General features: G+C 39.4%; 1 protein-coding gene across 14 annotated transcripts in view; it reads left to right on the forward strand.

The window, feature by feature from the left end:
* The window catches only part of TMEM164 (transmembrane protein 164), a 170,754-nt gene that overhangs the window by 78,271 nt on the left and 79,466 nt on the right, over positions 1–13,017 (forward strand). Inside the window, exon 4 of one of the 14 annotated variants that reach the window (XM_072743856.1) lies at positions 1,316–1,417. The exons of the other annotated variants lie outside the window; for them this stretch is intronic. Within the exon in view, the coding sequence (XP_072599957.1) occupies positions 1,316–1,376 (61 nt within the window). The 3' untranslated portion in view covers positions 1,377–1,417. Of the gene's footprint in view, positions 1–1,315; positions 1,418–13,017 lie in introns of those variants that run through there. 14 annotated transcript variants of the gene reach the window in all.

Genomic DNA, 13,017 nt, shown 5'->3' on the forward strand with positions numbered 1-13,017 from the left:
TTTGATTTGGGGGAGTAGGAGTCAGTCTCCAAATGCATATAGAACAGTTTGGGGATTTGTTGATTTCCTTTGCAAGCAGTAGTCCTGGAGTGGAGGCATGAATGTCCGGTGTGCTGGCTACCAGATTTCTAAGCCATGAGGCCAACAGTGGCAAGAAGGACTCAGTATCTTCCTATCTTGTTTCAGGTTTCTGCTGCATATATTGGCCACGGATTTTTTTTTTTTGGACATTGCAGCATTAGCCTTATTGGTAGTGGAGATTTCTTCTAGAGTCCTGTCATAGGATGATCATCAGTTTAAGTTTTCAGTGATTTGGGGTGTTTTATCTTTTTTTATTTCCCATAGGAATTTTAGTAGAAATCTGGGAGGTGCTGTGTTATTGGATGTTAGCCAAGTGCTATTTTAAACCAGAAATTTGGTGTATATTTTGGTTTAGAGCAGAGGTTTGCAATCTTTTACTGCAAAGGGCCAGATAGTAAACTTTCTGAATGTTGACATGACCTGTGTTTTAACGGGGTCACTTTTTTGTAGCACAAAAGCACCATAGACAATACCTAAATGAATGGGTTTGGCTGTGTTCCAGTAAAATTTTATTTACAAAAACAGGACAACCAGATGAAAAAGTTCTGGAGCTGGGTGATGGTGATGGTTGTATAGCAATGTGAATGGACTTAATGCCACTGAACTGTATACTTAAAAATGGTTATGATGGTACATTTTATGATATGTGTATTTTACCACACCAAAAAAACCCCTCCCAGAATACAACAGGGTGGCCGTATTTTGCTGACCCCAGGTTTAGAGCAATTAAATCTAGGACACGGAAAGATAGGGAGCAAGGGAGGAAGAAATTAAATGGGTACGGCAGGACAGTGAGAAATACCTTAGTGAGTGTAGGCCGGGGTTCTGGATAACTGCAATTCATCCTGGTGACATCATCCCATGGTCTTTAGGGATAGAGAGACACAGGGTTCATAGTAACACTTTTTTGGCATAAGGATCAGATCAGGGATTTTCTACTCCGAGGCAATTTAACAGCCAGCCAGTCTTTTCTTGGTGACTGGCGATGCTCCCTGTAGATGATGGGGTCTCTTCCCAGGATTAGGAAAAAAAAATCCTAGCTTTTTTAGTTATTAACCATAACAGACTTGCTGGATAGGAAAGAGCAGCCACTACTCTGAGTCAGCTGGTTCTGCACCCCCTTGCCAAGATTCCTGTGCCACTAGGATTCACCTGTCAGCTGGAGACCTGGGCCCTTGGCATTGGGAACAGTGCTGTTCTCGGGACCCCACACTGCTTTTTGCTTTTCTCTCAGCAGTGTGAAGAGGATACTCCTGCTTTCCAGCTCCAGCCTTGGCCTCCCTCAGCTTGACTAAGACCTTGAACAGACCCCATGTCCAACCGGAGTCTTCCATCTGCTCAGGGGAGCAGGTCTCTGGTGTGTTTAATGCTATTCTTGGAGCAGAGTTTGCAAAAAGAGGTCCATGTATATTACTGCCGCCTCTCCCAGCATGCAGTGGTTTGGAGTTTCCTGGTCTCTGTTGGGCCTGTTATCCTGGCTGAAGGAGGGTGTTGTCACGATGTGGTGGCATGCACTCACTCCTCCTTCCCAGTCTTCATGGATCTCAGCACCACGGAGCACTCTAAGTGCAGTCAGCCCCTTAGTTTTCAGCTTACTTGTTGGCGTCTTGGCTGCTGTTTTTTTTTTTTTTTTTTAAGAGGGTGAAATTCTTGGTTTCACAAAGGACTGGGAGCCTCTTAGGGAAGCCAGCCTTTTGGAGAAACTTCCTCTGTCAGAGCTGGGGCTATTTTGAAGGACCAACTGAAGGAAAGGGAGTGGCTGTTAAGATTTCCCTGGCTTTGGGTTGTGATCAGACAGTTTAGCTGCCTTGTGAGCATCCATGGCTTAACCTACCAGTTACCCAAGTGTGTGCCGTGCAGGGTTAGGGTATGCAGAGTATGAGTGAGTCACTGAGCAGTGCAGACTGAATGGCTGAGACTCTTCCCCCACCCTGCCCCATGAGAAAAGTGCATTGCAGAGAGCTAGTGCACTTCTTTTGCCTCAGGAGGTAGATGGTGGCCCTTCCCCTGTGAGCAAACAGAAACCCTTAAATCTGCTCATCTTCATGTTCACATGGAGAGGGGTGGATCTGTGATGCAAGTGGGATTATTTGGTCCTGAGTATCTGCTGAGTCAGTCTGGAGAGGATTTGGAAGGAGATGAGATGAAATTTCATCTGTGCTGCAGAGAGCAGGGGGTGTGATGCTGGCTGGAGAGAAGACTGTAGGCCTGGTGTGAGCCAAGGTAGGTGAGGGAAGCATGGGGGTGAGTGGAATGAGGACAGCTTGACATGTGATCTTGGTGTTGCAAGATTGATGCCCTGTTGGCCTTTGGGCCACATGATATTACAAGCATTTAGTAGCCCTGTGACCTTCTCTACTTCTAGATGCCACTTATTGTACTTTCAAATTTTGAAACAGCAGGACTTGGAGCAGGGAGACTTCCTCTTGCTAGGATTGTTCCCAGTTTAGGAGGGGGGCAGCACTCAGGTTGGACCTTTTGGGTCTTAATGCCTTGGAATGGCTTGACCATCTCAGCACCCCCTTTTCTGGTCTCAACCCAGCAACTGCTCTGGGACCCAAAAAAGAGCAGCCTTTTGGCACCTCTACCTCAGAGGTAGCTGCTTTCTGGCTTAGCTCTGGACACACTGCAAAGGGTGTTCAGGAGACTGACCCACGCAGCTTTATTAAGACTGTTCTTGGCAAGGGAGAAAGCCCTACATATGAATCCTGCAGGTTTAAAAGGGAGAGACACCAGGAACCTAGAAAAGTCCATTGAATCCATTGTAAGTAAGTAGCAATTCAAGGGGACCAATTTCTTGTCTCATACAGAAGGCTGCTCTGGTGTCTGCTTTCCTAGGAGCCATTGAGTGTCAGGTTGCGGACTTGCATCCATACATATTCTTTCTTAATGCTGAGAAGGGGGAAGATGCTTTCAGGTTGTTCACGGGCCTCTTCCCATTGCTTACACACCAGAAGCTGCCTTCCTTCCAATGTGTACATATTCAGTTTTGTTCTCTCTTGGGAGCTTTGGCTGCTACAGGCCTGGTCCATATTTTCTGACTGAGTATTCTCACGGCCCCATACAAATCCTCTCCTGGAAATCACTCTGAGGGTTTCTGGAGCGGGGACTGCTTTATTTTATTTTATTTTATTTTATTTTGTTTCATTTTGTTTTATTATTTTATTTTTTCATTTTCTTTCTCTTGGGCTGCTCTGCTTTAAACATGTGTTTGGATGTCTGTCATTTTCTGGTAAGAGGAATGCTGGAGATGCAGGCAACTTTTTTTCATCCGGGAAAATGTGGAAAGCAGTATTCAGCAGAAGAATGGGGATTGATCATTTTGGGCCTCTTTTTACTTTGTCAGCCAACCCAGTCCTTACAAAAGCTGAGTGACATATCTACTATGCTATAGATCAGGCAAAAGCAATTCCAGAAAAAAAAAAAAAACCCAAAAGCAGTATAGCATAATAGATGAGGTTTAGGCAAGATCTGTAGGTGCTGTGTAGTGGGTATGGAGAGATAGAAATATTTTATTTTTATAAGAGTAATCCATGATCACTGGAAGAAAAACATCAAACGTTACAGAAAGCAGTCACATAGAAAATGAGAGTACCTGTTCATTCCTCTGGTAATATGTTGGTATAATGTCTTCCCAGGCTTCTGTGTGTACATACCCATTTTTAAAAAAACAAACTTGGGGTTATCTTCAAAGATATGATTTATAATCTCCCCAAAGTTAATATGCCATGATTGTTTCCCCAGGTCATTAAGTGTTCTTCTGCACATGATTTCTTTTTTTAAATTTAAAATCAATTAACATAGAGTTTATTATTAGCTTTAGTGGTAGAGTTTAGTGATTCATCAGTTGCTTATCACACCCATTGCCTCATTACATCAAGTGCCCTCCATTGATTTCCAATGATGGCATAGTGTTTGATATTTGATCATTCAGATGAAAGTAATATGATGTATTTAAACAGTGCCCTGTTATTTGACATTTGGTTTGATGGACAGATAATGTTTCAAAGGAACCTTACATAGTGCCGGGAAAGTAGATGGCTTACATTGTATAGTTTTTCTTAAGACTTCTGAGCAAGGCTGAAAGTCTCAGCCTCCATTCCCTCATTGGTAAAAGAATGCTATCAATAACACTGAGTCATGGTAACAGTTAGATGAGCTGCTCCATGTTCATTTCTTAGCATGAATCCTAACATAGACTAATCAGGAAATGTTGATAATATGTAACCTGAGATTTGTCTTGATGCTTCACCATCTTGTATACTTACCTTGCTGTTAGAATTAGGGTCCCAGGGAGTGAAAATTGTTTTCATTCAAAGGAGCAGAATTTCAGAATGCAAACTGCTTTCAGATACATGGCGCCTTTTATTAGTTGAGTGCCTTGCATACTGGGGCTTTGGCCAACTGTCTGGACTTCACATTAAAAGGAAGTTCTGCAGCCTTTCCAGTTGTGTGGTCACATTTGGTCTAGAGCAAGCTGGTGGGAAGCCACCAGTTACAATCAGTACTGTATTCTATCTTTAATAGTCTCTATTCTATCTTGGTGCCTACAAGCAAAGCAAGTCAAACCTTCTTGTTTGTTTTTCTTTTCTTGTTATTTTTTCTTTTCCGGTTTTTATCCTGAAAAAATTTCAGACATACAGAAAAGTGAGCAGGGCAACACATCAGACACTTGTATGATTTCTTCCTAGATTCAGCAATTTTTGTCCTGGTTTCTGATATGTGAGTTAAAAAATGTTAGATCCTGACTGCATTTACTACTGTATGACAGGATGTACTGCAGAGGCTCACACAGTGGGCAGAAAGTGCACACTCTCAAGCCAAGGGCCGATGGAAAAGAGAAGATCATAGTGGAAGGACCCTAGGCTCTGGGATAGTAGAAATAGATCTGTTTGTATAATATAAATTATGTAAAATAAATCTCAACATAGTTTCTGGCTGAAGGGAAAGAGAGTACGTCCAGATGTCCATCAACATGACAATGTATAGAATGACTTCTGATATACAATTGAATAATGTACAAGCAGTGAAAAACATGAAGTAGAGTGACATATAGCAGCATGGATAATTAGAAGAAGCTGTGTAGAGTGAAAAATATAATTTGCAGAAGGATACAGAGAGAGTATATCATATATTTAATGGGATAACCAGGAAACAACAATGTTTATGGTTTATAGATACATACAAATGTGATAAATCTATAAAATCATAGATAGGAAGGAATCCCACTATTTCCAAATTAAGATTTCCTCTTGTTAGGGAGTGGAGGGGATGGATAGTGTTTAGGAAGGATACATAGGGCTTCAACTGAATCAGTAATGCTCAAATTGATTAAAGTAGGGGCACAGAGGTTCTTACTCTTTTTGTATTTTTCTGTATGCAAGAAAATTTTAATGTAGAAAACTAGAGTGAAGAAACATGTTTAAAAAATATTAAAAAAAGGCTTCTTAGAATTTTGGGTCATTTGTTTTGTGGTTGCTAAAGTTGAGACTAGAGGAGTTCAGTGTTTAGGTTTTCATATATATTTTTAAATTATCATGCTGTAAAATTGATTTTTGGTATACAATTCTATGAGCTTTTTTCATTATGTGTGTCTCTATATAATATATATTTTATCTATATCTATTTAGAGTATAAATATGTATACTTATATCTTATTTATAGGTTATAGAAAATATATTTACATGTTTATGTTATATATAAAGGGAAATAAAGGGTTTTATTTATTTATAGGTAATAGAAAATATATTTACATGTTTATATGTTCTATATATTTATATATACATATATAGATATATAAATAAAATATATATTATATGTATGCACATATATATAAAAGCACCTTAGTCATTTTTTTTCTGTGTGCCTTAGTCATTTTTAAGTGGAAAGTTGAGTAGTATTAAGGACAGTCACACTGTTATACAACCATTATCATCATCATCCATCCCCAAAACTTTCATTTTGCAAAAACTGATATTCGATACCCATTAAACAGTGACTCCCATTCCCCATCCTCCAGCCCCTGGCAACCATCATTCTACATTCCGTCTTCATGATTTTGACTACTCTGGGTAGGTGATTCATATAAGTGAAATCATACAGTATTTGTCTTTTTAAGACTGGCTTCTTTCATTCAGCACAATGTCATCCTCAGGTTCATCCATGATGTAGCATGTGTCAGAACTTCATTCCTTTTTCAGGCTAAATAATGTGTGTATACCACATCTTGTTTATACATTCGTCTGCTGATGGACACTTGGGTTGCTTCCATTTCTTAGCTGTTGTGAATCATGCTGCTGTGAAATGAGTGGACAAATAGTCCTCAGAGACCCTGCTTTCAGTTCTTTTGGATATATATGCGAAAATGGGATTGCTGGATCATATGATACTTTCATTTTTAAATTTTTGAAGAACTGCCAAACTGTTTTATATAGCTGCTATACCATTTTACTTTCCCACCAACAGCATACAAGAGTTCCAATGTCTCTGCATCTTTGCCAACATTTGTTATTTTCTATGTGGTTTTTTTTGTAGTAGCCATACTATTGGAGATAGTATCTAATTGGAGATAGTATCTAATTTTGTTTTGCATTTCATTTTCTAATTTCCCATGTGATTCATTCTTTGATCCATTGGCTAAGAGTGTGTTATTTAGAATTTGTGAATTTTCCCATTTTACTTCCCTTATTTATTTGAGAGAGAGAGAGAAAGAGCAAGAGCACATGAGAGGGGCAAAAGGAGAGGGAGAAGCAGACTCCCTGCTGAGCATAGACCTGATACAGGGCTTGATCCCAGGACCCTGAGATGATAACCTGAGCTAAAGGCAAATGCTTAACCAACTGAACCACCCGGGTGCCCCAATATTTGCCTTGTTAAATCTATTGAGGCTTAATTTATGCCCTAATATATGGTCTATCCTGGAAAATGTCCCCTGGGCACTTGAGAGGAATGAATTCTATTGCTGCTGATTTAAGTGTTCTGTATATGTCTGTTAAATCTGGTTGGTTTAGTGTTGTTCAAGTCTTCCATTTCCTTACTTTCCTTCTTTCTGCTGTTCTAATATTGAGAGTGGAGTATTGAAGTTTCCAACTACTATTGTAGACTTGTCTATTTCTCCCTTCAATTCTGTCCATTTTTGCTTAATATATGCTGATGGTCTGTTACTAAGTATGTAAATGTTTATAATTATTATATCCTTTTGTGGTATTGAGCCTTCATTAATTTGTCTCATAAACTGTTCTGATTTATAGTCTATTTTGTCCAATATTAGTATAACCATCCCTGTTCTGTTTTTGGTTACCATTTGCATGGAATATCTTTTTCCATCCTTTCACTTTCAACCTGTTTGTGTCTTTGACTCTAAAGTGAGTCCATTGTAGACAGCCTGAATTTGGATCATGGTTTTTATTCATTCAGCCAGTCTCTGTCTTTTAGTTGGACAGTTTTAATCCATTTACATTTAAAGTAATTACTAATAAGGAGGGAATTCTGTAATTTTGCTAATTGTTTTCCATACTTTATAATTTTTTGTTCCCCATTTCTTGCATTACTGTCTTTTGTGTTTGAGCTCTTTAGTAGTCGAACAATTTAATTTCCTTATCAATTCTGTTTGTGTATATTCTTTATTTTCTCTGTGGTTATCATGGGGATTACATTCAATGTTCTCAAGTTATAGCATTTTACCTTAAGTTTATATGAGCTGATTTTAAATGACATACAAAAAGCTACTCCTTTATAGTTTTATCTCCACCCCTTTCAGGTTTTGATGGCACAAAATTACGTTTTTATGCAATGTATGCCCAAAAATGTAAAGTAGTTATTTTCAAATGCATTAGTCTCTTAAATTATGTAGAAAATGAAGTGTGGAGTTAGAAATCTAAATTAGAGGGCAGCCCCGGTGGCGCAGTGGTTTAGCGCTGCCTGTAGCCCGGGGTGTGACCCTGGACACCCAGGATCGAGTCCCACGTTGAGCTGCATGGAGCCTGCTTCTCCCTCTGCCTGTGTCTCTGCGCCTCTCTCTCTCTCTCTCTCTCTCTAAATAAATAAATAAATAAATAAATAAGTAAATAAATATTAAAAAAAGAAATCTAAATTACAATACTAGTCTTTATACGCTCTTTTTAAAATCTATTGTTACAGTAATACTAGCTGTTATAATTGCCCATATATTTACCTCTACCACCATCTCTTTATTTCTTTATATGGCTTCAAGTGATGGTCTGGTGTCCTTTTATTTCAACTTGCAGGCATCTTTTAGCATATCCCTGAACCCTGGCAACTGCTCATTAATTCTCCTTCACTGTAGTTCTGTTGTCTAGGGAATGTCCTCGAAATGGAACCCTGCAGTGTGTAACCTTTTGAGACTGGCTTTATTCACACAGCTTTAAGATTCATCCATGTTCTTGTATGTATGAGTTCATTCATTTTATAGCTGAGCATGTATATACCATATTTTATTTGTAATGTATATACTACAATTTGTCATCATTCACCCCTTGGCATCTGGGCCAATTCCAGACTTTGGCTACTATGAATAGAGTTGCTGTGAACATCTATGTAAAGGTTTTTGTGTAAACATGTTTTCTTTAAACTAGGGTAATTATGTAGGAGCAGGATTATTGGATCAAATGATAAGCATTTTTTTAAAGATTTTATTTATTTATTCATGAGAGACACAGAGAGAGAGAAGTAAAGACACAGACAGAGGGAGAGGCAGGCTCCATGCAGGGAGCCCGATGCGGAACTCGGTCCCAGGACTCCAGGATCACGCCTTTCCGCCCTGGGTGGAAACCACCGAGCCACCCAGAGATCCCCTGATAAGCATATTTTAACTTTTTTTAAAGATCTTATTTATTTATTCATGAGAGACAGAGAGAGAGAGAGAGAGAGCGAGAGAGAGAGAGAGAGAGAGAAAGAGAGAGAGAGGCAGAGACATAGGCAGAGGGAGAAGCAGGCTCCATGCAGGGAGCCTGATGTGGGACTTGATCCCGGGTCTCCAGGATCATGCCCTGGGCCCAAGGTAGGTGCCAAACCGCTGAGCCACCCAGGGTTCCCCATATTTTTAACTTTTAAGGCTTTTTATAAACTTCAGAAGAAACTCCCCACCTGTTTTCCAAATTGTTTTTATGTTTCCACCAGCAATGGCTTATGAGTTTCCATTTCTCTATGTCTCTCAACATTTGCTATTGTTAATATTTCTATTTTATCAATTTTCTTATAGGGGGGAGTTGTAGCTTGTTGTGGTTTTAGTTTGCATTTTCCTTAATGATTTGGAATATCGTTTGATGTGCTTATTTGCCTTCCATATATCTTTTTTTGATGAAGTGTTCAAGTTTTCTAGCCCATTTTTTTTTTTAAAAAGACACATTTATTCAGCGTCATGATCAGACTATCATTTAGCAATCAACAGCATGGGTGCAAAAAAAAATCTACATTAAAACCCTTTGTTGGAATGCTTTACACTTTCCACAGAACAGAAACTAAAATAACCTGTTATACAATTAGTCACAAATACAGTCCTCGAGTTTTTTGCCCATACACATGAGTATTGTCTAAAACATGTCTTCTTTGTAGCAGCTAGGCCCTGCCACCACTGTGCTTGGCTGAGTTCACAAATCTGTTGTAACCTGTAGCTTCCCTGTCACTTCTCTGGCTCTCCTCTCCTGCTAAGCTTTGTTTCCTGGCAGTAATTAAAACCTTCTGCCACTGCCATAGCTGCTGCTGCTGCTGGAACCGCCATAGCTACCTTGGTTTCGTGGTTTGGCAAAGTATTGGCCTCCACCACCATAGGGGCCAGAGCTTCTGCCTCCAAAATTTCCTCCTTTCATGGGTCCAAAATTTGAGGATTGATTGTTGTAATTGCCAAAATCGTTATAGCTTCCGCCACCTCCAAAGTTGCTTCCGTCATTACCAAATCCGTTATAGCCATCCCCACTGCCACCGTATCCACCACCACCTCGACTGCCACCAAAACCACCTCGACCACTGAAGTTCCCTTCACAACCAAAGTTGTCATTCCCACCAAAACCACCTCCACGACCACCACCAAAGTTTCCAGAACCACTTCGGCCTCTTTGGCTGGACGAAGCACTAGCCATCTCTTGCTTCGATAGGGCTTTCCTTACTTCACAGTTGTGGCCATTCACAGTATGGTAGTTTTGAATGACAGTCTTGTCTACAGAGTGGTGGTCGTCAAAGGTCACAAAAGCAAAACCTCTCTTTTTGTCACTGCCTCGGTCAGTCATGATCTCAATCACTTCAATTTTCCCAACTGTTCAAAATAATCTCTAAGGTGATGTTCTTCAGTGTCTTCATTAATGCCACCGACAAAAATCTTTTTCACAGTTAAGTGGGCACCGGGTCTTTGAGAATCCTCTCGGGAGACAGCCCTCTTTGGTTCCACGACTCTTCCGTCCGCCTTGTGCGGCCGGGCGTTCAGGGCCGCGTCCACCTCCTCCACGGTGGCGGACGTGACGAACCCAAAGCCTCTGGAGCGCTTGGTGTTGGGGTCTCTCATTACCACACAGTCCGTAAGCGTCCCCCATTGCTCAAAATGGCTCCTCAGACTCTCATCGGTCGTTTCGAAGCTCAAACCTCCGATGAAGAGCTTCCGCAGCTGCTCAGGCTCTTTGGGAGACTCTGACTTAGACATGACGGCGGTGGGAGGGGAGACTTTAACGATGCTTACTCGGCGGCGTCCAGGGGCAGAAAAGCTCTAGCCCATTTTTTAATTGGGTTGTTTTATTGAGTGTATTCTTTATATACTCTTGATAAAAGTTCTTTGTTGGGTATGTTATTTGTATATGTTTTCTCCTATTCTGTAGCTTGTAGTTGTCATTTTTGTCAAATTGTCTGACACGGAGTGAAAATTTTAAATTTTGACTAAGTTCAGTTTATAATTTTTTGCATGTTTTCTGTTTTTGGTGTCCTGTTTAAGAACAACTTGCCTAACTAATGGTCATGAAGATTTCCTGCTATGTTTTCTTGTAAAAGTGTTAAAATTTTACATTTTCTATTTAGATTTATGACTTAAGTTTTATTTATGACTTAAGTTGCAAGGTTTAGGTTAAATGCATTTTTTTCTATATTTTATCCAATTACTGTAATACTGTTTATTGAAAAGACTATGGCTTTTCTCCACTGAGTTGCTTTTGCAGTATTGCGAAAAATCAAATTACTATATCACTCTGGGTCCATTTCTGGACTATTCTATCTTATTGATCGAAGTCTTTTCTTGGCCAGTATTATACTATTTTGGTTGCTATAGCTTTATAGCAAGCCTTAAGATCTGGTAATGTGATTCATCGTTCTTCTCCTTTTAGAAAATTACTTTAGCTAGGCAGCCCTGATGGCTCAGCGGTTTGGCGCTGTCTTCGGCCCAGGGCCTGATCCTGGAGTCCCGGGATCGAGTCCCACATCGGGCTCCCTGCATGGAGCCTGCTTCCCCCTCTGCCTTTGTCTCTGTGCCTCTCTCTTTCTCTCTGTGTCTCTCATGAATAAATAAGTAAAATCTTTTAAAAAATTACTTTAGCTATTCTACTTTCTCTACCGTTCTGTATACATTTTAGAGTTAGTTTATCTGTATCTGTAAAATATCCCGCTGGGATTTTGGTCAAAATTACATTGAATCTATAGATAGTTTCAGTGAGAATTGACATATTTGCTATGTTAATAAGCCTTTCAGTTTTTGAACATGGTATGTCTATTTATTTAGGTCCTCTTTGAATTTTTTTATGATCTTTTCACAGTTTTCAGCATACAGATTCTTGTACATATTTTCTTAGATTTATACTTAAGTGTTTTTGGTTTTGGGGGAGATATTGTAAATTATATATATTGGTTTCCAGGGGCACCTGGGTGGCTCAGTCAGTTAAGCATCTGACTCTTGATTTCAGCTCAGGTCATGATCTCAGGGTCCTGGAATTGAGCCTCACATCGGGCTCTGTGCTCAGTGTAGAGTCTGCTGAAGATTGTCTGTCTCTCCCTCTCCCTCTGCTCCTCTCCTTGCTTGTTTGCTCTCTCTTTTTCTCTCTCTTTCTCTCAAATAAATAAATATGATCTTTAAAAAATTGTTTCCAATTTCGCACTATTATTATGTAGAAATATTATTGATGTTTATGTGTTGACCTTATAATCCAGCAACCTTGCTAAAATCACATGTCACTTCTAGGGGTTTTTTTTAGGCTTTTTGAGATTTTTTACACGTATAATCATGTTCTTTGCAAATAGGGACAGTTGTATTTCTTCTTTTCCAATCTCTATTATTTTTGTTGCCCTATTGATTTTGAGAGAGGGCACACTTGTCTTGTTCCCGATGTTAGTGGGAGGAGCATTCAGTTTTCACCATTAATTATGATGTTGGGTATAGTATTTCTAAGATGTTCTTTATCAGGTTGAGGAAGTTCCCTACTATTCCTAATTTGTTGGTATTTTTTTTATCATAAGATGTTGAATTGTGGCAGATATCTTCTGTATCAATTGATATGATCATGTAGTTTGTATTCTTTTTCACTGTTAACCTGGTAATATTTATTATACTCAATCAACCTTTCATTTACAGGACAAAATCCACTTGGTCACAGGATATTATTCTTTTTTTAAAAAAAAAATTAGGCTCCACATCCAGTGTGGAGCCCAACTCAGGGCTTAAACTCATGACCCTGAGATCAAGACCTGAGATAAGATTAAGAGGCAGACACTTAACCCACTGAGCCACCCAGGTGCCCCCAGAATATTATTCTTTTCATATTGCTGCCTTACATTTGCTAAAATTAAATTGATGAATTTTGTAACTGTGTTCATGAGGGATATTCAGTTAGTTTTGGTTTTCTTTCTCTTTCTTTTTTTGTACTTTATTTGTCTGGTTTTGTTATCTGCATAATAACAGCCTTGTAAGATGAGTTTAGAATTGTTTCCTTCTGTTTTATTTTCTGGACA

This window comes from Vulpes vulpes, chromosome X, assembly GCF_048418805.1.
Source record: "Vulpes vulpes isolate BD-2025 chromosome X, VulVul3, whole genome shotgun sequence".
In the NCBI taxonomy this organism is placed as follows: Eukaryota; Metazoa; Chordata; class Mammalia; order Carnivora; family Canidae; genus Vulpes; species Vulpes vulpes.